The sequence below is a fragment of the Hemitrygon akajei genome, chromosome 5 (genome assembly GCF_048418815.1).
Source record: "Hemitrygon akajei chromosome 5, sHemAka1.3, whole genome shotgun sequence".
NCBI classification, from domain to species: domain Eukaryota; kingdom Metazoa; phylum Chordata; class Chondrichthyes; order Myliobatiformes; family Dasyatidae; genus Hemitrygon; species Hemitrygon akajei.
The window spans coordinates 116,349,858-116,377,374 of NC_133128.1; the positions used below are offsets into that span (position 1 = coordinate 116,349,858).

General features: G+C 42.4%; 1 protein-coding gene across 2 annotated transcripts in view; it reads left to right on the top strand.

Moving 5' to 3' along the window:
- The window catches only part of usp37 (ubiquitin specific peptidase 37), a 78,807-nt gene that overhangs the window by 15,614 nt on the left and 35,676 nt on the right, over positions 1-27,517 (top strand). For both annotated transcript variants that reach the window (XM_073046268.1, XM_073046269.1), the window contains 8 exons: positions 2,939-3,039; positions 7,076-7,251; positions 7,820-7,897; positions 9,192-9,280; positions 9,997-10,075; positions 14,970-15,131; positions 21,354-21,485; positions 23,811-23,934. In XM_073046268.1, the coding sequence (XP_072902369.1) occupies positions 2,939-3,039; positions 7,076-7,251; positions 7,820-7,897; positions 9,192-9,280; positions 9,997-10,075; positions 14,970-15,131; positions 21,354-21,485; positions 23,811-23,934 (941 nt within the window). The remainder of the gene's footprint in view (positions 1-2,938; positions 3,040-7,075; positions 7,252-7,819; positions 7,898-9,191; positions 9,281-9,996; positions 10,076-14,969; positions 15,132-21,353; positions 21,486-23,810; positions 23,935-27,517) is intronic.

Sequence of the window (27,517 nt, forward strand, 5' to 3'; positions counted from 1 at the left end):
GTGTAAATAATGTATTTCACTGCATGTTTCAATGTACAATTGATAAATGTATCAGAACTGGAACCCTCTATTTCCTTTTCAAGTTGGATCCACTTTCCTTAAAAACCTTTATGCTAATCACCTCTAATACTATACAAGGGAGTTCAGCATACCACTGGGGGGAAAAGTCTTTAAATTCTGTGTTTAACGATACCGCTACAGCATGTATTAATTGTTAGGGTTTGATTTGGTATCGGTTTATTATTGTCCTATGTACCAAGATATAATGAAAAGCTTGTCTTGCATATTGGTCATACAGATGAAATCATTACACAGCGCACTAAGACAGAAAGTGGTAAAACAGTAACAACGCAGAATAAGGTGCTCCTTAAAAGTTCACTGTAAGTAAACGGTAAAATGCAAGAGCATAATGAGGTAGATTGTGAGGCCCGAAGTCGATCTAATAGTACAAGAAGTCTGTTGAGCAGTGGGGTAGAAGTTGTCCGTGAGCCTGGTGGTACGTGCTTTCTGGCTTTTGTATCTTCTGGCCGATGGGAGAGGGGAGAAGACAGAATGTCCAGGTTGGGTGGGGTCTTTTGGTTACGCTGGCTGCTTTACTGAGGTAGTGAGAAGTGTTGACACTTCGTAGAAGGGAGGCTTCTTAGGGGAGTCTAGGACAAGAGGGCTCTACCTCAGTGTAGAAGGATGTCCCTTTAAAACAGATGAGGTATTTTGCCAGTTGCCAAGTCATTGGGTACATTTAAAGCAGGGATTAATAGACTATTATCAAAGAACTTGGGAAGAAGTGAGAGAATAGGTTGAGAGGGAAAATAAGTCAGCCATCATGGAATGGCAAAGCAGACTCAATTGGCAAATGGCTTAATTCTGCTCTTATGTTGTGTTAATCTTTTTAAACTTTCTCCCTCTCACAGCTGTGCTCTCTGGTATTTGACATTTTATTTGACTCTCACTATTTAAAGTCTGATTACTGACTGACTCTCCAGAAATAAAACCTAGAGTTCAGTTTTGCCTTTTGTTTTAAATATCTTTGTTGATCTGCATCACTGCTTTCAATGATTTTTGTTGTTGAACTCTCTGACCCTTTTGCACCCTATTTAGATTCTGGGCTTGCAACTGAAGTCATCTTATTCTTGAACTCAATTTGTCAGTTATATAAACATTCTGCAAGTTTATGAGTGTTCCCTTGTAAATCAGAATCAGATGTGATACGCTGACATGAAGTTGTTTGTTTTGTGGCAACAGTGCAAAATATAAAAATCTATCAAATAAATCTCTTACCCCTGGTCTTAAGCCACAGCCCTGTTTTTTAACAATCTTTTCCCTGGGAAAAGACTAGGTATTTTCACCCTGTATATATACCCTTATGATCTTATATACCCTTATCAGGTCACCCCACAATTTCCCATGTTCCAGGGAATAAAGTCCTAGTCTACATACTTGCTCCTTGTACTGCAGGTTCCCAAGTCCAGGCAAATCTTGGTAAATCTTTTCTGCACTCCTTGTAGTTTGATAACATCTTTTCTATAACAGGAATCGGAATCAGATTTGTTAGCACTGCCTTGCATGAAGTGAAATTTGTTTTGTGGCAGTAGTACAAAGCAAAGACTTAAAGACCATAAGATATAGGAACAGCAGTAGGCCATTTGGCCCATCGAGTCTGCTCCGCCATTCAATCATGGCCGATCCAATTCTTCCAGTATAAGACCGTAAGATATAGGAGCAGACGAAGCAGAAGTAAAATTACTATAAATTACAAATTACACTATAAAATAGTGCAAAAAGAAAGGGAATAGGGAGGTATTGTTCTTTGGGATCATGGACTGTTCAGAAATCTAGTAGGGAAGATATTATTCCTAAATTGTTGAGTGTGAGTTTTTAGGTTCTGGTACCTCCTCCCTGATGGTAGTAATTTGAAGAGGCCATGTCCCACATAGTGAGTGTCCTTAATGATGGATGCCGCCGCCTCGTGAGCCTGCCTCTTGAAGATGTCCTAGATGATGGGGGAGGCAAGTGCTGTGATAGAGCTGGTTGAGTTTACAACCCTCTGCATCCTTGTGCATTTGAGCCTCCGCACCAGTCACTACCAGCAAGAAGCTTTCACTGTAGAAAGTTACTGGAGTATTTGGTAACATACCAAATCTCCTCGAGCTCCAAATGAGCGATAGCTGCTGGTGTGCCTTCTTCCTAATTGTATCAATGTGTTGAGCCCTTTGCATGTCCTCCAAGATGTTGACACCCAGAAACTTGAAGACCTTCTCTACTCTGAAACTCTTCAAAGATAAAATATCAGCACAGTTAATGGAGGTTTTTAAATCCATGTTAGTTCTGGGAGTTGGGGTTGGAGGGCTCTTGTGTGTCTGCAGGTGGGAGAAAGGAAACCATCTTGTTTTGCTGCTGTTATTTCGTTGTTAGTCAGAATCAGGTTTATTGTCACCAACATAATGTATGTTGTGTAATTTGTTTACTTAAGTTCAGTAGGTAAAATATACTATAAATCCTAAATGTACCATAAATTATCAGATGAAATATAAGCAAAAAGAGAGCAAAGAGTTTTTGCTTGCATGCTGTGTTGGTCTCAGAATGTGTGGTGATATTTGCAGGCTGCTCCCAACACATCCCTGTGTTGTGTTGGTTGTTAATGTAACTCATGCTTTTCTCTGGATTTTTTTGATGTACATGGGATAAATAAATCTGAATCTAATGCATTAAGTACGTGCAGTAATTTCTGTTACCATGTTCCTGGACAGGTAGGTGCAATTGGAATCCATCTAGATGGGGATTGAGCGAGTATTCTCTCCCCCCCCCCCCCCCCCCCCCCATTGCAAAGACAGGGACTGTGTGACTTGCACCTTGCTGTCTAACTTGGATCTGGGTCATTCCATTCAGTGGCCAGCTTGTTTCAGTTCTATCTCACGTCCGGCATGTTATAACTTTCCAGGGATGAAGACCCGTCAAGGATCCAGCAACCTTGGAGGAATGTTAGGAAACAGAGTTGTCTCAAAAGAATCTCACCGTCAGCTCTCTAATATAGAGAATCAGGTGGGTAACTATTGCCTAGTTTGCATTGTGAAATAATGGGACTTTAAAGGCAACACACACAAAATGCTGAAGGAACTCAGCAGGTCAGGCAGCACCTATGGAAAGGAATAAACAGTTGATGTGTTGGGCCGAGTCCCTTCACCAGGATTGGAAAGGAAGGGGTGAAAAAGGCAGAATAAGAAGGTGGGGTAGGGGAAGGAGTACAAGCTAGGTGATAAGTGAAGCCAGGTTGGGAGAGGGGGGTTAAGTAAGAAGCTGGGAGGTGATAGGTGGAAAAGGTAAAGAGCTAAAGAAGAAGGAATCTGATAGGAGAGGAGAGTAGGCCATGGGAGAAAGGGAAGGAGGAGGGGCACCAAGGGGAAGAGGTAGAGGGGGTCGGAGGCCAGAGTGAGAAGTAGAAGAAAGAGGGAAGGGGTGAAATAGATGCTCATGCCATTGAGTTAGAGGATACCTAGATGGAAAATGTGCTGTTGCTCCTCCAATTTCAGAGTGGCCTCATTGAGGCTGTAGAGGAGGCTATGGGACTCTTTTTTTAAAACTTCTAACCAGGGCAGTAGCTGCTTTGTTGAGATTCTGTTCTGAAGTGTTGAAAACTTGTGAATATCAAATTCAAAGTAAGATTAATGTTGAAAGTATGCATCAGCAGAAGTGGTCATTGCCTGCAGTCTGCCATCACTGCAGGACTTGTAAGTGTCTGGGACAAAGAAACGGGCAGGAAGATCATTGTGGACACTTCACTCAGCAAGCTGTCTTTTCCAGAAGTTCCCTTCCATTAAAACAAAAGCTTCACATCATCTTAAAAGCTCCTTCCCCTACGCAGGTAATCTGATCAACCATTCTAGTTAGCCACTTCCCCTACCCTCCTCTATTACCCCCATCACTGCACTGTAAACACTTCTAACCACTTTTTATAATGCTGTTTACATTGTAAATACATGTTGGTATTCATGTATTTATGCACCTTTTTATTCTATATCTGTATTTTAACCTATTGTGGCGACCCACTTTCTGCGCAGGCGAATCGGCTCTCAAATAGCCAGCGTGCGGGGGGGGAGATTTTGGTAATGCACCTCTGACGTCATTTCTGCCCAGAGAGGGCGGGTGCTAGGAATTAAATGCCGGCGCCGCGAAGTTTTGAATAAACTAGTCTCGAAACGACCTGCGTGTCGTTATTTCAGTGCTGTGTGTAGCACATCGCTACATTATAACACTTTTATATAACTCTTCATTCTTTATGCCTGTAATTTTGAATGTTTTTATTGCATGGTGCACCCTGGCCAACACACCACAGCAAATTCCAAATACATGTTAACTATATAGAGAACAAAGTTGATCCTTGATATTCAAGATTGTTTAACGTTATTTACAGCACAAAGTGTAAAAGGGAATGTAATACTTGCTACTTCAGATCCAGTGCACAACCATTAAAATGTAATAAGATAAAGAACACAATAATAAAAAGGACAATAAATATAAATGCATAAGATAGTTTCTATAAAGTGAGTGAAGTAGTAATATGTTACAATATACTACCTTGAGATTTATTTTCTTGCGGGTATTTTTTAGAAAAATAAAGAAATACAATAGAAGTTATGAAAATCTATACATAAGCAAAAACTGACAAAACCATTTTTTAAGAGAAGATAAATCCTGCAACTAATAAAAAAAAAATTAAATAACTAATACTGAGAACATGATTTATAGAGTCCTTGGAAGTGAGTCTTTAGGTTGTGGAATCAGTTCAGTGTTGAGCTGAGTGAAGTTATCCACACTGGCTCAGGTGCCTGATGGGTGTAGGGCATATATGTCAAACTCAAGGCCTGCGGTGGAATTATCTTTGGCCCGCGAGATAATATCTAATTACTATTAAAGCTGGCCCCAGTAATCGAAGCGCCTGTGGCGTATGATATGGCTAATGCTGAGTTTATTCAGGTTCCAGGTTTTCAGGGTTTTTAGTGTTTATTCGGCAGACTTCTTCATAAGAAACGGAATTTGTAAAGTGAAACACTTTGTAGTTATAGCAGAGACTGAGACACAAGAGAGCAGGCTGAAAAAACGGAGGCAACGAAAGCTGCGTTCGCACGCGTCCGACTGATCCGGCCCGCATGAAGCTGCATTTTGCTCAATCCGGCCCGTGACCTAAAATGAGTTTGACACCCCTGGTAGGGTAATAACTTTCTGAATCAAGTGGTGTGGGATCTAATGCTCCTGCCCAATAGTAGTAGCGACAAGAAAGCATGGCCTGGATGGTGGATATCCTTGATGATGGATGCTGCTTTCTTGTGGCAGTGCTTCTTGTTCATTGGTGGGGAGGTCTTTACCTGTGATGCATTGGACTATATCCACCACTTCCTGTAGACTTCCATTCCTGGCCATTATTGTTTCCATACCAGGCCATGATGCAACCAGTTTGTCAGAGACTTTGACAAAATACTTAAAGGATATTCCAATCTACACTGAGGTCCCGCAGTAGCGTAACAGTTATTGCAACACTACAGGTAGTCCCCGAGTTACAAACGTCCGACTTAACGGACAACTCGTACTTATGAACCGAGGAAGGAGAACGCCATCCGCCATTTTAAGTCATTGCCATTAACACTGTGTTGAGTGTTTAACTTTGTATTTGGCTTAAACTTTTCTTAGTAAGATTCACCCTGACCCCACCCGCCGCCCCCCCGTTCTGGTCGGCTGGTGGCACAGTGAGATCAGTGCCGGGCTGGAGAATGGAGTTTCCTGAGTTTGATCCAGTGATAGACCGTTCCCGTGCCGGGTTGATGTCGATCTAGTGATTCTGTACCATCCATGCTGGGTTGATGTCGAGCTCGCAACTTCATTAAAAAAAACACTGCCACCTCCAGTTTAAATTCCCACGCGGAATATTGTGGAGGATCAAATACCCAAACCCAGCACAGCCCCCACTTGTCCCATTTAGCCTGTCTCAATGCGGTGGTCCTGAGGACCCAGCGGACCCCGGGAGCCGCTGCTGGCAGTGTGTCTGATCCATTGACGGGAAGCAATTGGAATTGAAAATAAAGTGGAAATAATAGTGTTTTGAAAGAGGTGAAACGCCATTGGTCATTGGAAAAGCGTTAGGCTACACTTGGTCAACGATCGGAACAATTTTAAAGTGAGAATAATGGGAGCATTTGAAAGGCGCTGCCCCGATGAAAGCTATAATTATTACTAAGCAACACGGTGGTTTAATTATTGGAATACATATGTTTCTTAAGTGTTTTATATGCATAGAAAGGTAAAATATATACTATATACTGACAAACGTTTGATTAACTGACACTAAATAATACTGGAGGTACTTGTTCCGACTTCCGTACAAATCCGACTTAAAGACGGATTCAGGAATGGAACTTGTACGTAACCCGAAGACTGCCTGTATTACAGCTTCAGACGTTGGAGTTTGGATTTCAATTCTGGCATCCTCTTTATAAACACAAACAAGAGAAAATCTGCAGATGCTGGAAAACCAAGCAACCAAACACAAAATTCTGGAGGAACTCGGTAGCTCAGGCAGCATCTATGGAAAAAGTAAACAGTTGATGTTTGGGGCCGAGATGGAAAAGAGTAACAGTCGATGTTACAGGCCAAGATCCTTCATCAGGACTGATGAGGGTCTCCAACAGAAATGTCAACCGTTTACACTTTTCCATAGATGCTGCCTGGCTTGCTGAGTTCCTCTGGCCTGTTGTGTGCGTTGCCTGTCCTCTGTACGTCCTTCCCTTGTGCATGGGATTCCTCCAACAGTCCAAAGGCATACTGATGAGTTGGCCATTGTAAATTGTCCTTTGATTACACTAGGATTAAATAGTTGGGTGGTACAGCTCACTGAGCTGGAAGGGCCTGTTCTGCACTGTAACTCTAAATAGATACCCTTGGAAATGTCTGCACATAGAGCAAGTTATTTGGTGCCTGGTCGGGATCATCCTTATTTGCTTTGATTTTTTTTAAATGAATTTTCCTGCATTTGCTGCTTTCCTTTTCTCCTTCTAAACACGAGCTCCGATTGAAATGTTTCTTGCAGACGCCAGGGAGGCGAGATGAGACTCCAAACCGGAAAAGCATGAGCAGTCCGGGCCGATCAAACCTTCAGCATGGACCTAAAGCTCTGCAGGCAAGCAGCACCCCAGGCAGCCGGCTGGGGCCAGCATTTACGTCACCCTCTCATGCTATATCCCGAGCAGTCAAGTCAGAGAACAGGTAGGAGGCTGTACACCTTTATTTCCACTGTGCCTTATCTATATACAATTTAATGATGGTTAGGAGACATCAGTCAAATCAGTGTAAGATGGATGAGAACAAGTCATTTTGCTTGGACAATAAGTGTATTAGGACATAGAACAGTTTGGATTCAGATTCATTTATTTATCATGTATGTCAAACCATATAGTGAAATGCATTGCTTGCAATAACCAAAACAACCTGACCATAGAAAATTCTCCTAATCTTCCCAAGTCCTTATTTATTTGCTTGCGTGCACACACGCACACCCTTCTGACCCAACATGTATGGACATTATATCAGCAGAAGAGATTAGTTAGCCATTTGATTACTGATTTAGTTGGTTTTGCACACTATTGTGGGCTGAAGGGCATGTTCCTGTGGTGTACTGTTCTATATTCTTTACCAGGGAGGCAGGACATTCAGGAATGCTTCCAGTAGTGAAGCCACTCAGTTTATGGGTGTCTTTCTGATATCTCTCCAAATGTTTTGCACCATAATTTTTAGTGAATTTGATATATTAATCCTGTCAATATTGTTCTTAAAGGAGTGAGAAAAGAAAGAGGATGCTTTCCCCAGACTTGGAGCTGACTGAAGATTATCCTAAAGAGAATGATGCTTCCAGGTCAGTACCCGCAGGAACTCTGAAGCAATTGAGGCTGTATCTTAACATAGGAATGAAATGGCCCAGGTCAGAGAAAGATGCATTATACTGTTTTACACTGGGTTATGATTAAGATTCAAAATTGTTCAATGTTATTTCCTCTACATAAGTATAAGGAGAACAAAATAATTGTTAATAATACATAACAAAATAATAATGATCACACAATAAATATAAATACATAAAATACCTTGTATACATTGATTGTATGTCCATAAAGTGTTGCTAATGTGACTGACAGGAAATAATGAATTAGTGGTGGAGTTAGTGTGTGGAGGTGTGGATCAGCCTTGCTGCTTGGGGAAAGTCACTACTTTTGAGTCTTGTGGTTCTGGTGCAGATGCTAAGTAGCCTCCTTCCTAATGGGATTGGGACAAACAGTCCATTGGCATGGTGTGTGGGATCCTTCATGATATCACTGACCTTTTTCTGGCACCTTTTTTTATATATGTCTGATGGCAGAGAGGTTGGTGCCAGTGATGCGTTGGGCAGTTTTGAACACTTCTTGTAGAGTCTTCCTGTCTGCTGCAGTGGCTTCCACACCAAGCAGTGATACAGCTTTTTAAGATGCTCTCTACTGTGCATCTGTAGAATGACATGAGTATGGATATATCAAGAGCTAAATTATAAATCAACTCTATCTCAAAGATCACAGGACAGGGACATGTTTTCATAAGACCCTAAGACATTGGAGCAGAATGAGGCCATTTGACCAGTTGAGTCTGCTCCTCCATTCCATCTTGGCTGACTTATCCCTCTCAACCCCTTTCTACTTCTCCCTGTAAGCTTTGACACCCTTACTAATCAAGAATGTATCGACCTCTGTTTTTAAATATACCCAATGACTTGGCCTTCACAGCTGTCTGTGGCATTGAATTCTACAGATGAACCACCCTCTGGTTAAAGGAATTCTTTCTCATCTCTGTTCTAAAGGAACTTGCTTCAACTATGAGACTGCTCCCTCTGGTCCAAGACTCCGCCACTATAAGAAACATCTTCTGCATGTCCACTAAATCTAGGCCTTTCAATATAACATAGGTTTCAATGGAAAACAGGCCCTTTGGTCCTTCAAGTTCACGCTGAATTGTTATTCTACCCAGTCCCGTTGACCTTGTGCACATGCTATAAGGTTTTCCATTGCACCTGTACGTCTGCAAATGACTGTAACTTTGACAGCTGTATTTGGTTTCGGTGTTCAGTGGGGCTAATGTGGATATAAACTGATCTTTTTATTAATCAAAATTTGTTGTTACAGCAACAATAAGGCAAGTGGAGACTCTGGTCGGAAATTCTGCCGAGAAAAGCAGCTAAGCCTGAAGCAAGTTGAAGAGAACAGGAGTTCTGGTGGGTATTTTCTTTGTTTGAACCAACTTTTAAGATTGGTCCATGGCATCTTCATTCCCCCATTCCACTATTTCTAAGGCTCTGAGCGAACAAGGTTTCTCAGATTTGAAGTGCAGAAAACTGATTTTGCTCTTGGTGTTCTGCTAGCTCAAAAACTATAAACACAAGAGATTCTGCAGATAGTAGAAACGCGGAGCAACACACACAAAATGCTGGAGGAACTCAGCCGATCAGGCAGCATCTATGGAGGGGAATAATCATTCAACATTTTGGGCCGAGACTCTTCATTGTATTGTGGCTTCTTCCCCCTTCCTTCTCAGCCAGAAATGTCGACTGTTTATTACACTCCATAGATGCTGCCTCACAGGGAAAGAAGGTGGAGATAAAAGTGGAAAAGGGCGCAGCAATTAGTGTAATGTTATTACAGCGCCAGTGACCCAGGTTCAGTTCCCACCGCTATCAACGAGTAGTGTGTCTGTTCTCAGTGTGACTGTGGGTTTCCTCCGGGTGCTCCAGTTTCCTTACACATTCCAAAGATGTACAAGTTAGTTAGTTTATTGGTCGCATGGGTGTAATTGGGTGTCGCGGGCTTGTTGGGCCGGAAGAGCCTGTTACGGTGCTGTAACTCTAAATAAGAAAGTAAAATTCCTCCAGATGGGTTGATGCAGTCCAGTGGACTCAAACTCTGCACTTCAGCATCTTTCTTCCTCTTGCAGGTGTGATGCCACTCCAGTCCTTCTATGGAAGTCGAGCCTCTTCTAAGGATTACTCCGCAGGGAACTCATTCTTGGACAGGTAAGCCTTGCCGGGGGCTTTTGCCACTTAGGCCCATCTGTATTTGTTTTGCTTTGTTAACTATTTGCTGAGGCATTTTGTAGCCCTGGGTGAAATCATACATCAAGTCTGTTGGATGTGAAGCATGTTTTATCTGAAACTGCTGGCACTGAATAAACCTGTACACGCCTGCTGGGTAGACTAGATGGGACATCTTGTAGTTTTGTCTGAAATCCTTTACAGAGGGTGTGTGAGGGCTAAAATGTATGATTACATGACTGCACGTTTTCCCACTGGTACTTGTATTGCTCTGGTACAGCAGCGTGGTGACGATGGTATTGGATTGAGTCCTGTCACCTATGAGGTTGAATAAAAGGCTCGAGAGGTAGAGATCAGGTGGAATGCAGTCTTTTTCCAGGGCTGGGAACTAAGGTTTACAGGCAACAGGTTTATAAAAGGGGAGAGATTTAATAGGAACCTGAGGAGTAACCTTTTCACACGGGTTGTCAATATAGGAAGGAGCTGCTTGAGGAAGTGGTTGAGGTGGGTGTTTAGAAGATATGTGGATAAGAAGATTTTAAAGGGATATAGGCCACATGTGGGTAAATGGGACTGGCTTGGATGGGAGTCGGCCAGCTTGGACAAGTGGGGCTGAGAAGGCCCGAACCATTGCTCAATGACTCTGGATATGAAAGTTGACATTGACGATACAACCAGGGAAAACGGGTGAATTAACAATAATCAGTGTTGGTTATTAATCAGCAATTAACAACAAATTGCCTCTTCAAGGTGGTAGTTGAGGGTGGTGTACAGGAGCTATTATCAGTGACATGTCAAGAAATTTGTTGTTTTCTGGCGATGCTTACAAAATACTCTAAATAAGAATACATATTCATTAAAAAAAAGTGCAAAAAGATTAAAATAATGAGATAGTGTCCTTGGGTTTATGGACTGTTTAGAAGTCTGATGGCAGAGGGCAAGAAAGCTCTTTGCCAGAGTCTTTGATGACATACCAAATCTTCTCAAACTCCAATGAGGATGTTTTACAGGCTCTATTATCAAACAGATTTTAGCCACAAAAGGAGATATCAACCCATCTGGAGGCATTTTACTTTCTTATTTAGAGATACAGCTCTGTAACAGGCTCTTCTGGCCCAACAAGCCTGCGATACCCAATTACACCCATGCAACCAATAAACTAACTAACTTGTACATCTTTGGAATGTGGAAGGAAACTGGAGCACCCAAAGGAAATCCACAGTCATGAGGAGAACAGACAAATTTCACGCAAATAGCAGTGGGAATTGAACCTGGGTCACTGGCACTGTAATAACATTACGCTAACTGCTGCGCCCTTTCCACTCTTTTCTCCATCTTCTTCCCCTGTCAGGCAGCACAGTACGGTCCTTCAACCCTCAATGTTGTGCCGACCTACTGTATATAACCTACTTTACCATCTTCCCTCCTGAATAGTCCATAACCCTCCATTTTCCTTGCATCAATGTATGTGGCTGTCAAAGAGCCCTTTAAATGTCCCTATTTTATCAGCCTCTACCACCATTCAACACTGCATTCCAGGCATCACCACTTTGTGTTTACACACGGCCTACCTCTGACATCTCCTGTAAAACCTTTCACCACTCACCCTAAACGGATGTCCTCTAGTATTGTCCATAGTTGCCTGGGATAAAGGTTTTGGCTGTCCCCTCAGTCTCTGCCACTTGTATATCTCTATCGAGTCAGCACCTTCGCTCCAAATGGAAATGACCAAGCTTGCTCACTCTGTCCTCGTGAGACATGCTGTCTAATCCAGGAAGCATCCTGGTAAATATCCTCTGCACCCTCTGTAGAACTGGTTAATACTTCCAAGTGTGATCTATTCAGAGTTTTATATAACTGCAGCATGACTTCTCCACAGTTCTTAAACTCAGTCCTTTGACTAATGAAGGCCAGCACGCCATCATCTTCTTAACCACCCTATCAACTTGCACAGCTACTTCAAGTGATTGATGGATGCCAGGGCCCTTCTGTCCCTCCAAACTTCTAAGAATCCTGCCATTAACTTTGCACTCCGCCTTCAAGTTTAATCTTAAAAATAAAAATGAATCACTTCATACTTTTCCGGGTTTACCTCCATCTGCCACTTCTCCACTCAGCCTGTCACTTTATCCTATCAATGTCCTGTTGTAATGTTTTAAACTATCCACAGCACCACCAACTTTCTGTCATCTGCAAACTTACTAATATATCCTTCCATTTCTTCATCCAAGTTATTTATAAAAATCACAAAGAGCAGGGATCCCTGAACAGATCCCTGTGGAACACTACTAGTCAACAAATCCAGGCAGAATACACTCCATCTGCTACCACCCTCTGCTTTCTGAGGAGCCAATTCCAAATCCACACAGATAAGTTTCCTTTGGTTCCATTCTTCTGACTTTCTAGATGAACTTACCACAGGGAGCCTTACTAAAATCCATAAGCACCACATCTGCTGCTCAAGCTTCATCAATTTGTTTTGTCAATCCCTCAAGCAACTCAATTGAACTTGTGAGGCATGACATGTTCCTCACAAGGCCACGCTGGCTCTGCCTAATAACACAGTGTTTCTCCAAATGCTTGTAAGTCATGTCCCAAAGAATTGTCTCGAATAGTTTGCCCACTACTGTCATAAGATTAACTGGTTTATAAATCCCTAGGACTGTTCTATTACCTTTCTTGAAGAACGGACAGCATTTGTCACTTACTTCTCTGGCAATACTCCTGTGGCCAGCAACATCTTCCCTTGCTTCCTCTAGTAACCAGTGGTAAATCCAGTCCAACCCCAGGAATTTATCTATTGAATGCTTTTTCTCCTCTGCTTTATCCATGCTAGAATCTTTCCTGTAATACCATGGGTTCATAGCTTGTTGAGCAGCCTCATGTGTGGCACCTTTTCAGAGGCCTTCTGAAAATCCAAGTACACAACATCAACTGATTCTGCTTTGTCTATCCTGCTTGTTAATACTCCAAAGAATTCCAACAGATTCGACAGGCAAGATTTTCCCCAAAGGAAACCATGCTGACTACGGCCTACTTTATCATGTGCCTTCAAGTACCCTGAGACCTCATCCTTGATATTCGACTCCAACATCGTCCCAACCACTGAGGTCAGACTAACCAGCCTATAGTTTCATTCTTCTGTTTCTTTCCCTTCTTGAAGAGTAGAGTGCCATTTGCAATTTTCCAGTCTTCCAGAATCATTCCAGAATCTAGTGATTCTAGAAAGATCATTACTAATGCGTCCACAATCTCTTCAGCCATCTCTTTCAGATCTCTGGGGTGTACCCATCTGATCCAGGTGACTTATCTACCTTCAAACCTTTCAATTTCCCAAGAACCTTTTCTTAAATTATGGTAACTTCACTCACTTTATGCCCCCGACACCTGGAACTTCCACCATACTGCTGGAGTCTTCCACAATGAAGACCAATGCAAAATACTTATTCAGTTCGTCCGCCATTTTGTTGTCCCCTGTTATTACCTCTCCAGCATTGTTTTCCAGGGGTCTGATATCCACTCTCTCCTCTCTTTTGCACTTATATCTGAAGAAACTTTTGCTATCATCTTTAATATTATTGGCTATTACTTTCGTATTCCATATTTACTTTCTTAATGACTTATTTAAATGCCTCCTGTTGGGTTGTAAAAACTTCCCAATCCTCTAACTTCCCACTAATTTTTGCTCTATTATATGCCCTTTTATGGCTTTTATGGTGCCTTTGAGTTCTCTTGTTAGCCATGGTTGTGTCATCTTTCCTTGAGAATATTTCTTCCACTTTGGGATGTGTATCTCCTGTCCCTATATAGCCTAACCCCTCTGCCTCCAGGCACATGTTTTAGGTTATAAAAGCTTGTTTAGAATGAATTTTTTTATAGTCTTGGTATTATAAAATGAAAAGCCAGTGTTAGTCTGCAAGCAAGTGGTGGATGAGCAATATTTGTTGTGGGCACAAAGAGACGAGGGAAGATAGATTCCAGGCCAGGGACCTTTTTGGAGCTGTTCTCCAAAATAAAAATGAGAGAGGCCTTCCTCTCTTGCCCCTACCACTGGGTAGGAGATACAGGAGCATTGGGTCCCACAAAACCAGTTTTGGGAACAGTTATTACACTATAACCTCCAGACTCCTGAACCATCATGGATAATTTCACTCACCACAACTCTGAACTGTTCCCGCAACCTACAGGCTCACTTTCGTCGACTCTGCAGCTCATGTTCTTAGTATTTATTATTATTTGCACGATTTGTCATCTTTTGCACATTGGTTGTTTCCTCAGTTTTTGTTATGTATGGCATTTCATAAATTCTATTGTATATCTTTATTTTTCTGTAAATCATGCAAAAATGTGTTTCAAGGTAGTTTATGGTGACATACAATACTGTGCAAAGGTATTAAGCACATGTAAAAGAAAAATTCTGTAAGGTAAAGATGTTTTCAAAATGAAATGAGAATATCTAAAACATTACTATAAAGAGTAAAAAAAAACTAAATCAAATCAATATTTGTTATGACCACCATTTGCCTTTAAAACTGCATCAATTTTCTTAATTACACTGTCATGCAGTTTTATATATATATTTTTTAAAAATCGGTTGGTTGTTCCAAGCATCTTAGAGAACTTGCCACAGTTCTGCTGCAGAACTTTGGCTGTCTTGCTTGCTTCAGGTAATCCCAGACAGTGTTGATTATGTTAATATCAGGGCTCTGTGCATGGCATGCCATCTGAAACCATATAAAAAATCTAGAGTGCCTAAGTCTTTTGCACGTACTGTGAACTTTAAACTATTGAGAACAAAGGTAATAAAAGAAGAGGGGTCGGTAACAGAGGATAAACGTTGTTGGGTTGACTTATTTAATTTACTTGCTTCTGACAGGTCTGGCCTCTCGGGTCAATTTTCCTCAGCAAAAAGAAACCTGGGACTTTTACCTCAGCCCGTACCCCAGTCGGTGAAGAAACTGCGTCCAAATCAAGATTACATGGGATGGAATAAACCACGGGTGCCCCATCCAACCCAGCTCCCACAACAGCTTCAAGGGTAAGGAATGAGGCAGGCTCCTGGTCAACTGCACGAACCTGGCCCACCTCTGGTGTTTTGTTTCACTGGAGCTCTGAACCAGCCATTCTGCTGATGGGACCAGTCTTGTTGATTCAGAGAGATTAGTTTTATTTGTCATTCCTTCTTAAGCCCATCACCCCTACTGAGGCATAGGCTGCCGACAGCAGCTCTGCAGGAGTCCTCTGTCCTGGGCCAGTCTTTTCGGTTGTCCCGAGGTGTAGCCCATCTTTGAAGATCCTTCCTCTCCCAGATGTCAGGTCTGTTTCTGTTGACATTCTGTACCTCTTTTCCTATGTCTTATGGTCTCTAGGGTTTTACAGGATGGTGTTGCTAGCCCCATGCCCAAACCTCCTTTCACAGCTGGGCTTGGACCTTCAATGGCGAAGTTTTTAATTGTTACATACAGTGGCATACAAAAGTTTGGGCACCCCTGGTCAAAATTTCTGTTACTGTGAGTAAAAGATGACCTGATTTCCAAAAGGCATAAAGTTAAAGATGAGACATTTCTTTAATATTTTAAGAAAGATTACTTTCTTTTTCCATCTTTTACAGTTTCAAAATAACAAAAAAGGAAAAGGGCCCGAAGCAAAAGTTTGGGCACTCTGCATGGTCAGTACTTAGTAACACCCCCTTTGGCGAGTATCACAGCTTGTAAATGCTTTCTGTAGCCAGCTAAGAGTCTTTCAATTCTTGTTTGGGGGATTTTCGCCCATTCTTCCTTGCAAAAGGCATCTAGTTCTGAGATTCCTGGGTCGTCTTGCATGCACTGCTCTTTTGAGGTCTATCCGCAGATTTTCAATGACGTTTAGGTCGGGGGACTGTGAGGGCCATGGCAAAACCTTCAGCTTGTGCCTCTTGAGGTAGTCCATTGTGGATTTTGAGGTGTGTTTCGGATCACTATCCTGTTGTAGAAGCCATCCTCTTTTCATCTTCAGCTTTTTTACAGATGGTGCTTCCAGAATTTGCTGGTATTTAATTGAATTCATTCTTCCCTCTACCAGTGAAATGTTCCCAGTGCCACTGGCTGCAACACAAGCCCAAAGCATGATCGATCTACCTCCGTGCTTAACAGTTGGAGAGGTGTTCTTTCATGAAATTCTGCACCCTTTTTTCTCCAAACATACCTTTGCTCATTATGGCCAAAAAGTTCTATTTTAACTTCATCAGTATACAGGACTTGTTTCCAAAATGCATCAGGCTTGCTTAGATGTTCCTTTGCAAACTTCTGACACTGAATTTTGTGGTGAGGACGCAGGAAAGGTTTTCTTCTGATGACTTCCATGAAGGTCATATTTGTGCAGGTGTTGCTGCACAGTAGAACAGTACACCACCACTCCAGAGTCTGCTAAATCTTCCTGAGGTCTTTTGCAGTCAAATGGAGGATTTGATTTGCCTTTCTAGCAATCCTATGAGCAGTTCTCTCAAAGTTTTCTTGGTTTTCCAAACCTCAACTTGACCTATTAACTGCCATTTCTTAATTACATTACCAACTGAGGAAACGGCTACCTGAAAACGCTTTGCTATCTTATAGCCTTCTCCTGCTTTGTTGGCATCATTTATTTTAATTTTCAGAGTGCTAGGCAGCTGCTTAGAGGAACCCATGGCTGCTGATTGTTGGGACAAGGTTTGAGGAGTGAGGGTATTTATAAAGCTTTAAAATTGATATCACCTGGCCTTTCCTAACGATGCTTGTGAACAAGCCATAGCCCTAACAAGCTAATTAAGGTCTGAGATCTTGGTAAAAGTTATCTTAGAGCTTAAATCTCTTGGGGTGCCCAAACTTTTGCATGGTGCTCCTTTCCTTTTTTCACTCTGTAATTGTACAAAACAAAAATAATACACTAATCTTGCTTATAATGTTGAAAAGAATGCTTCATCTTTAACTTTATGCCTTTTGGAGATCAGTTCATCTTCTACTCACTTAACTGTTCACAGTAACAGAAATTTTGACCAGGGGTGCCCAAACTTTTGCGTGCCACTGTATATATCAAAACCTACTGCAAAATGCATCATTTGTGTCAAATCGGCAAAGGTGTGGTGGGTAACCTGCAAGTGTTGCCACGTTTCCAGTGCAAACATAGCATTCCCACAACTTCTTAACCCTAGCCTGACCGTCTTTGCAACATGGTGGGGGTGGGGGGAGAAAGACAGATCTCTTAGCGGAATCCCAAATGGACACAGGGAGAAGGTACAAACGCCTTACTGACAGCAGTGGGAATTGAACCCGTGCTGCTCTCTTGTTACTGAAACTCTCCAATCCAGTCGAGTGAATGAAGAAGATTTAGGTTTGTTTTATTTATTACATGTACTTCGAAACTTGCAATGAAATGAACTTACACAATCCGAGAATGTGCTGGGGGTTGCCTGCAGGTGTTGCCATGCTTCTGGCACCAGCTTAGCATGTGCACCACTTACTAGCCCTAACCGGTATGTCTTTGCAAACTGGAGCAGCTGGGGGAAACCCATGAGGTCGCAGGGAGAATGTACAAGCTCCTTGCAGGTAAAGGCAGAAATTAAACTTCGATCAGTGGTGGCTGGCACTGTAAAGCAATACAGTAACTGCTACGCTGCCCTGCCCCCGTCCCTCCATCAATCATGAGAGTCTAGAAGGAAGGTTCTGGGGAATTCCATCAAGGGATCAATGGTACTGGACTGAATCTTGCTGGGCATTTGTATAATTAGAATGACACATTTCAGACTATAAAATACCAGTCCGGGCTTATCCACAGAAATCTTTCCACCAGTGCCCAATACCAGTTGGTACTTATGTTCCTATCTGTGTTCAACAGTAAACTCCTCCTGTGATTTGACCTGCTTAGCACCTTGCTCTCACTGGTGTTTTGTGGGAGCAGCATATCTCTCAATGTTTACCATAGATCATTAGACATGGGAGCAGAATTGGGCCATTGAGTTTGCTCTGCCATTCCTTTGTGGCTGATTTAGTATCCCGTCACTGGAGAGGCAGACAACAGCACCCTCTAGTGGTAAACAAGCCTACTGCAACTGTCGTCAGATTCAAAGCTTGCATTAGACCATAAGACACTGGAGCAGAATCAGGTCTTTCAGCCCATTGAGTCTGCTCTGCCATTCGCTCATGGCTGATTTATCTTTCCCTCTCAATTCCATTCACCTGCCTTCTCCCTGTAACCATTGATGCCCTTCCTAATCAAAAACCTATTAATCACCACTTTAAATATACTCAATGACCTGGTTTCCACTGCTGTCTTTGGCAATATATTCCACAGCTACACCACCCTCTGGCTAAAGAAATGTCTTTTCATCTCTATTCTAAATGAATATCCCTCTATTCTGAGGCTGTGCTCTCTCATGCTGGACTCCCCCATTATAGAAAACATCCACTGCACTTCCACCGTATCTAGGCCGTTCAATATTTTGTAGGTTTCAGTTACATTGCCCTGTATTCTTCTAAACTCGTGAGTACAGGCCAGAGCCATCAAATGCTTCTCATATTCTAACCCTTTCATTCCTGGGATCATTCTTGTGAACCCTCTCGAACACCAGCTCAGCCTCTCTTGGATCAGGGTCCAAAACTGCTCAGTGTACTCCAAATTGTGGGCTGAAGGGCCTGTTTCTGTGGTGTACTGTTCTATGTGTCACTGCAGTGATTGCTCAGCCCAAGTGCTGCACAGTACTTCCTGTTTAATAGCTTTATCTTGCCTTACAACCCTCTAACACTCACTTGTAATTGAGTGATTTTGTTTTTGTTATTTGTTTTGTTCCCCTTTTTGATGTTACCCACCTACAGTTAAGTTGAGCAATCTTTTGGGAAATGGAGGATAATGAAGAAAAATGTCCACTTTGCAAGAAAAATAAATAAAAGGGAACTGAGAGGCTGCTTTTTCCACAGCGTGATGGGTATGTGAAGCAAACTGCCAGAGTAAGTGGTAAAGACAGCTGCAGTTTGGTGCAGCAGAGTAACTAGACCTTTCCTTGACAGCTTTTAACTCAGAATTCTTGCTGCATCATCTCAGGAACATCAAACAACAAAGTTTAGGGTGGTCCAATAACGTAGTCATAGAACACTATGGCACAGAAACCGCTCATCGTGTAAGACCTACCCTGGTTAGTCCTACTTAAGTACAACACCTCACACTTGATGCATTAAATTCCATCTCCATTTTTCCATCTGGTCCAGATCCCACGGTAAGTTTTGATAGCCTTCCTCACTGCACCCCCAGTCTTGGCATCATCCCCGAATTTGCTGATCCAGTTTGCTGCATTGTCATCCACTTTGGTGATATGACAAACGATAACAGCACCAGCAACCCGGATTCAATTCCTGGTGCTGTCTGTAAGGAGTTGGTCTGTTCTCACTGAAACTGTGTGGGTTTCCTCGCTGCTCCAGTTTCCTGCCACATAGAGTCAAAGAGAAGTGTGGCACACAAACATGCCGTTTGGCCCGTCTAGTCCATGCTGAAACCATCTAAACTGCCTACTCCCAACGACCTGCACCCGGGGCTATAGCCTTCCATACCCCATCCATGTACCTATCCAGACTTCTCTTAAACATTGAAATCGAGCTCGCATGTATTGGCAGCTCATTCCACACTCACAGCACTCTGAATGAAGATGTTTCCCCTTAGTTCCCTTTAAACTTTTTCACCTTTCACCCTTAACCCATGACCTCTGATTGTAGTCCCACCCAACCTCAGTGGAAGAAGTCTGCTTTTATTTACCCTATCTATTCCCCACGTAACTTTACATGCCGCCATCAAAACTGCCTCTCGGTCTTCTTTCTTCTTAGGAGTACAGTTCTATTCAATCTTATAACTCAGGTCCTTGAAACCCTTCAACATCCTTGTGAATTTTATCTGTACTCTTTCAACCTTGTTTACATCTTTCCTGTAGATAGTGACCAAAACAGCATGTGATACTCCGAATTAGGCCTCAGCAATGTCTTGTACAACTTCACCATAATATCCCAACTCCTGTACTCAATATATTGACTTATTTTGTAACGTAGCAAAAGCTTTCTTTCGGACCCTATCTACGTGCGACACCACATTCCAAAGAGGTATGGGTCGGTAGGTTAATTGGTCACATGGGTATAATTGGGTGGCACGGGCTCATTGGCCCAGAAGGCCTGTTATTGTGCTGTATCTCTAAATAAAGTAAATAAAAGGTGAATGTGGGAGAGGTTGTCTTTCAATATTTTAAAGCAGTTACTTGATCAGAGTCAGGTTTAATATCACTGGCATACGTCGTGAAATTTGTTAACTTAGCGGCAGAGGTACAGTGCAATACATGATAAAGAAAATATTGAATTACAGTAAGTATATATATGCATATTAAATAGTTAAATTAGAAACAGTGCAAAAACAAATTTTTAAAAAGGTCAGGTACTGTTCATGGGTTCAAGGTCCATCTAGAGATTGGGTGGCAGAGGAGAAGAAGCTGTTCCTGAACAGCTGAGTGTGTGCCTTCAGGCTTCTGTACCTCCTTCCTGATGGTAACGATCAGAAAAGGGACATGTCCTGGCTGATGGGGGCCCTTAATAAAGGATGCCATCTTTCTGAGGCACCACTCCCTGAAGGTGTCTCGGATACTATGGAGGCTAGCAGCTGTGATGGAGATGAATAATTTATAACATTATTCTTTCGATCCTGTGTAGTGGCCCTCCCCCATACCAGTCGGTGATGCAGCCTGTCAGGATACTCTCCAAGGAACGTGTATAGAAATTTGAGTGTTTTAGGTGACAGACCAAATCTCCTCAAACTCCTAATGAAATATAGCCACTGTCTTGTCTTCATTTTAGCTGCATCAATATGTTGGGGCCAGGTTAGATTCTCAGAGATCTTGACACCCAGGAGTCTGAAATTACTCATTCGCCCTGATCCCTCTCTGAGGATTGGTTTGTGTTTCCTTGTCTTACTCTTTCTGAAGTCCACAATCTGCTCTTTGGTCTTACTAACGTTGATTGCAAGGTTGTTGCTGTGACACCACTCAACTAGCCGGTATACCTCACTCCTGTACACCCTCTCATCTCTATCTAAGATTTTGCCAACAATAGTTGTATAATCAGCAAATTTCTAGATGGCATTTCAGCTTTGCCTAGCCACTTGATGAGCAAGTAACTACAAAATTATCTCGATAACTGATCAAACAGGTTCAAGAGACAAAGTGCCATACTATGTTGTACCTCTGCTCTGTCTAATGGCATTTGTCTGCTTTGGTCGGCAGGTTTTCAAACCTTGGCAATACCTGTTATATGAATGCCATCCTGCAGTCCCTGTTTTCTCTTCAGTCTCTCTCAATGGATCTTTTGAAGCAGGGAATCCCCTGGAGGAAGATCCCAGCGAATACTCTACTGAAGTAAGTATTTCTGAACTGTCCAGCTCTGTTCACCTCGTTATAGAAAGAATGAGAATGTGTAAGTTTTATAGATGTTGCAGAGGATGTTGTCTGCATTAGAGAGACTCTGACTAGACCACACTTGGAGTAGTGTGTTCATTTCTGGTCACCTCATTATAAGAAGGATGTGGAAGCTTTAGAGAGGGTGCAGAGGAGATTTATTCGGATACCCCAACCTCCTCTGGAATGCACAGCTTAAGCCATACAGATCAGTGTGATCAGATCATCTCGGAAAGAATCAAAAAAATCTACAGATACAACTTGAAGTCAAAGTACAGGGTAATGGCAGGATTCTTAGTGTGGAAGAGCAGAGGGACCTTGGGGTCCACATCCTCAGATTCCCTCAAAGTTGCCACACAGGTTAATAGGATAGTTAAGAAGGTGTATGATATTGGCTTTCATTAGTCAGGGTATTCAGGTCAAAGGCTGTGAGGTAATAATGCAGCTTTATAAAACCCTGGTTTGTGTCCAGTTCTGGTTGCCTCATTACAGGAAGGATGTAAAAGCTTTACAGAGGGTGCAGAGGAGATTTACTGGGATGCTGTTTGGATTAGAGAGAATGAGTTATGAGTAAGTTAGGGCTTTTCTCTTTGCAGCAAAGGAGGATGCGAGGTGGGTTGAGAGATGTATGAGAAGATCAGAATCATAGATCGAGTGGACAGCCAGAGACTTTTTCCCAGGGTGGAAATGGCTAATATGAGAGGGCACAATTTTAAAGTGATTGGAGGAACCTATAGGGGGTGTATTAGAGTAGCTTCTGTACAGAGTGGTAGGTGTGTGGAATTCACTGTCGGGGGTAGTGGCAAAGGCAGATACCTTAGACTCTTGGATTGGCACATGAGTGAAAGAAAAATAGGGGGTTATGTGAAGGGGGGTTAGATTGGTAGGTTAAAAGGCCAGCACATCATAGTGGGCCAAAGGGTCTGCACTGTGCTGCACTGTTCTATGTTGTGATGTGAATTTGCAGTTTTGAGAAGTTACCGACACTTTCTGTAGAAGTGTTAATTTCACTTTTAAATTGTGCACACTAACACAGCCCATGCACGTGCTCTCAAGAAACACAGGTCACTGGGATTGTGAATACAACATTTCTGCCAATCAGTATTGGGTAGGGTTGGGGTGTATATGGGGTAGCGTGAGGCCTTTTCTTGCTTGAGTCTCAGTGGAGTGTGAGTTAGAACATAGAGCAATACAGCACAGTACAGGCCCTTTGGCCCACTATGTTGTGCTGACCTGCTGCATGAAAGCAGCATCCATCAAGTATCTCCACTGTCCAGGCCATGCTCTCTTCTCACTGCTGCCATCTGGAAGGAGGTACAGGAGCCGTGGATCCCACACCATCAAGTCCCCAGGGATAGTTATTACCCTACAACCATCAGACTTCTGAACTAGTGTGGAAAACTTTACTCACCGCAACTCTGAACTGATTCCACAATCTACAGACGGACTTTCAAGGACTCTACAACTCATCCTCAGTATTATTTATTTTTAATTTGTACGATTTTTCTTTGTTAGCGTATCTTTGTGTATAGTTTTTCATTAGTTCTATTGTATTTCTTTACTTTTCTTCCAGACATTTACAAAAAAAATATCTCAAGGTAGTATATGGTTTTATGCACTCAGTGGCCATCTCTTTGGGTATAGCTGTACACCTTGTTAATACAAATATCTAATCAGCCCATCGTGGCAGCAACTCTGTGCATAAAAGCATGCAGACATGGTCAAAAGGATCAGTTATTGAGACCAAACATCAGAATGGGGAGGAAGTGTGGTCTATGTGGCTTTGACCCAGAGACGATTGTTAGTGCCAGATTGGTTGGTTTGATTATCTCAGAAAATGCTAATCTGGGATTTTCATGCACAACAGATTCTGGAGTTCACAAACAATGGTGCAAAAAACTTTTTAAAAAAAAGTCAAGTAACATTCTGTGGTCACATTCCTTGCTAATGACAGAGGTTGGAGGAGAATGGCCAGACTGGTTCAAACTGACAGGAAAGTGACAGTAACTCAGATAATCACGTGTTGCAACAGTGGTGTATCGAGGAGCTTCTGAACACACAACACGTTGCACCTCGAAGCGGACAGCAGCAGAAAGTCATGAACGTGCACTCAGTGGCCACTTTATTAGGTACAGGCGGTACTTAATATTTTAAGTGGCCACTGACTGTATATCAGCATTGATATATTTACTTTGAACTTTGGGAAGCAGTATTTTCATGCTGTCTGTTCTGTGGGAGAGTGGGTGTGTAGCTGCCTCTGACCCTTGTGTGTTTGATCTCTGGCAGGCGGTTTGTCCAGCTCATGGTGAAGAAGGATAACTGTAGCCTGGAGGTAAAGAAGGAGTTGCTGAAGAAGGTGAAGAGTGCCATATCAGCCACTGCGGAGAGGTTCTCGGGATACGTGCAGAACGTAAGGATCACGGCGGTCGGGACTGAGAGGCTGGGATGGTCTGCTTTCCGTCATTGATAAAGCCCTTGTGTAGGATGTGGGGCAAAGAGGAATTAGAACAAAGTCTTTGTTTCCACTGAAGTTGGATCTGATGAGAGCTAAAGGTCATGGTTTAAGAGGAACCTGGAGTGGGGGAGATCTTCACTTAGGGGGAGCTGCCAGCGGAAGTGATGGATGTAGATTTGATTTCAACATTTAAAAGAAATTTAAGCAAGTACATGGATGAGAGGGGTATAGAGTGCTATGGTCCAGGTGCGGGTTAACGTGACGAGGGGGAATAACAGTTCGCCACAGAATAGATGGGCTGAAGGCTTGTTTCTGTGCTGCCTCTAAGCTTATCTCTAAGTGATTTGGATGACACCAGCGTTGGAATGGAAATGAAGGAAAGGGAGATTTGGATTAGTTTGTCAGATATGCCAGGGTGCAATGAAATTCCTTGGCTGTCTGAAGCTCACAAATTAAAACAGTTGATATTTCAGACCGAGACCATGAGTCCTGGTGAAGAGTCTTGGCCCAAAATGTTGACTCTATTCCTCTCCATAGATGCTGCCTGACCTGCTGTGTTCCTCTGGAATTCTGTGTGTGTGTGTGTTACTCTGAATTTCTGTTGCATTTTTTTCTGCATTCTGTCACTGTTTTACCTTGTCCTACCTCAGTGCACTGTTGCAGTGAATTGATCTGAATGGTATGTAAGATACTTTAACTGTACCAATTTCCCAATATAATACTAAATACAACAAATATGGTGAGCACTAAAATAATGGTGCAAAGCTAGGTAGTGCTTAAGAAATGCTTAATTGACCATAATGGAAGAGGTTCTGTAGAATTAAGAGTGTGGGAAGGTGCAGCACCACTGGGAAGGGGATGTGAGAGAGGTGATTGATTCAAAAGTCTGATTAACAGTAGGGATGAAGCTGTTTGTGATTCTGCTCGACCAGACTTTCAAGCTCCTATATCTCAGGAAAGGTGATGATTAAACAATTGGGTGAGGTCTGGGAATTGATAAAGTGTCTTTGATTCCCAAAGGTTTCTCCACTAGATAATGTTCTCTCTGTCATTTCACTATCTGCTAGAGATTGACTGAAGTTTAGCTTTATATGTCCTATGTATTTTGAAGCGTACTGTGAAATACATCATTTGTATCATTGTTTGTGATATGCTGGGGGTCACCTGCAGTTGTTGCCACAATTCCAGCACCAACATAGCAAGGCCACAATTCACTAACCCAAATCTGTATGTCTTTGGAATGTATGAGGACACCAGAACACCTGGAGGTAATTCACACGGTCATGTGGAGAGTGTACAAACTCCTCACGAGCTCGTCTTACAGCTGGTGCTATAACAGCGTTACCTTAACCACTACCCTTCTGTGCCGTCCCTATTGATTGCTAGGAATTTTATAGTATGTCATGGGACTAACAGAGTTGTTGGGGAAAAAATGAGTTTGCATTAGATAAACAAGCATGGTGTTGACCTAGTCTTGATCTTTAAAAAGTAATAAAGGGGCCAGTAAGAGCAGAGCATGTAATGACCAGATAATTCAAAAGTGTCTCTGCTCGAAATGTTGACAATTTATTCCCATCCATAGAGGCTGCCTGACCTGCTGAGTTCCTCCAGCACTTCAGGGTGTGTGTTGCTCTGGATTTCCAACATCTTCAGAATCTCTTGTTCATCACTAAATTTTTGGTGGGAAATTTTCTATTGTCTTATCAATCCATTCATTGCTATTTTCTTAAGCAAAGGAAGAAACTGGCAAACAAGGAATTGCACTGGTAGGAATATTGAAATGAGGCTGCACAAATGATGCAGACAAATGGGAAAGCAAACTGATGTCTGGTAGCTGTCACAGTTCAGGCTTCTGTTAAATGTTACTGTATTCTTAAAAGTATGTATCAATGTTTCCAGTTGTGGCAGAGTCTGGGACCTGAGGGCATAACCTCAGAATAGAAAGACATCCCTTTAGATCAGAGATGAGGAGTAGTTTTGTTAGCTAGAGGGTAGTGAATTTGTGGAATTTGTTGCTACAAACAGCTGTAGAGGCCAAGTCATTGGATATATTTACAGCAGAAGTTGAGAGGCTGCTGATTACTCAGGATGCCAAAGGTTGTGGGAAGAAGGCAGGAGAATGGGGTTGAGAAGAATAATAAATCAGCCATGATGGAATGGTGGGGCAGACTAGGTTGGCCAGATTGCCAAATTCTGCTCCGATGTCTTCTAGTCTTGCTCAAGCTGCTGTTGTGCTTTGAATCTGATGTCAGTGAAGGTGATGCAGTAAGCTTACCTGCCATTAGAGGGGGTTGTTGTGTACATCTCCAGTGTTGGGTTTAGAGTTACATAGTACAGAAACAGGTCCTTCAGCCCAATTGGTCCATACTGACCAAGATTTCTTGCTAAGTTAGCCCTAATTGCCTGCCTTTGGCATATATCCCTCTAAACTTTCCTATATATAACTGTCGGAGTTCCTTTAAATGATGTTAATGCACCTTCCTCAACCACTTCTGCAATCTTGTTCTATATACTGAACACGAGATTCTGCAGATGCTGGAAACCCAGAGTAACACACAAAATGCAGGAGGAACTCAGCAGGTCAGACAGCATCTGTGGAAAGGAATGAACAGTTGACATTTCAGGCTGACATCCTTCATCAGGACAGATATTCCATTAACCAGCGAAATCATGGCTAATCTGACAGTCTAGTCCTAAGACAACATCCATGAGTAACTATGTACAGGGTGGTTTAAAAAGTCATAGAGCATTATAGCAAGGATACAGGCCCTTGGCCCAAACTGCCCACTGTGCCCACTCAGCTAGTCAGCTAACTTCCCATGCCTCCATGTCCTGTACCTATCCACGTGCTTCCTAAATGATACTTTACCTGCCTCAACCACTTCCTCAAAGGTTCAAAGTACATTCATTATTCTGTGTATGCAGTGTACAACGCTGAGATTCGTCTTCCCACAGACAGCCAAGAAACAAGGAAACAACATGAAGCCCGTTCAAAGAAAACATCAAGCAACCAACATACAAAAAAAATCAAATTGCACAAATGGCAAAAAAATAAGCAAGTAACACTCAATACTATATATCAAACCACAAAGTCCGTCAAACAGTCTAGGAATGTTCAGTGTTCTGTCTACTGACCACCCCTCTGCACGAAAAAGTTCCCCTTCAGTTTCCTATTAAATCTCTCCCTTCTCACCTCCAGGGGTTCCCAACCATTTTACGCCATGGACCCCTATCATTAACTGAGGGTGAGTGGGAGCCTCTAGATCTTGATTCGCAGCCCTGGGGGAAAAAGACTATACATTCAGAATATAGATCCTTGTGATTGTATGCATCTCTATATAGTCAGCCTTTGTGCTCCTACATGCCAGTGTTTGATACTGAGTTCCTCAGTCAGTCCTAATTTAGGTTTTTGGCCCTAAACCTTTCTCCAAATATGGCAGGCTTGAGGGACCAAAGAGTTAACATATGAGGAGTGTTTGATGGCTCTGGGCCTCTACTCACTGGAGCATAAAGAATAAGGGGATATCTCATTGAACCC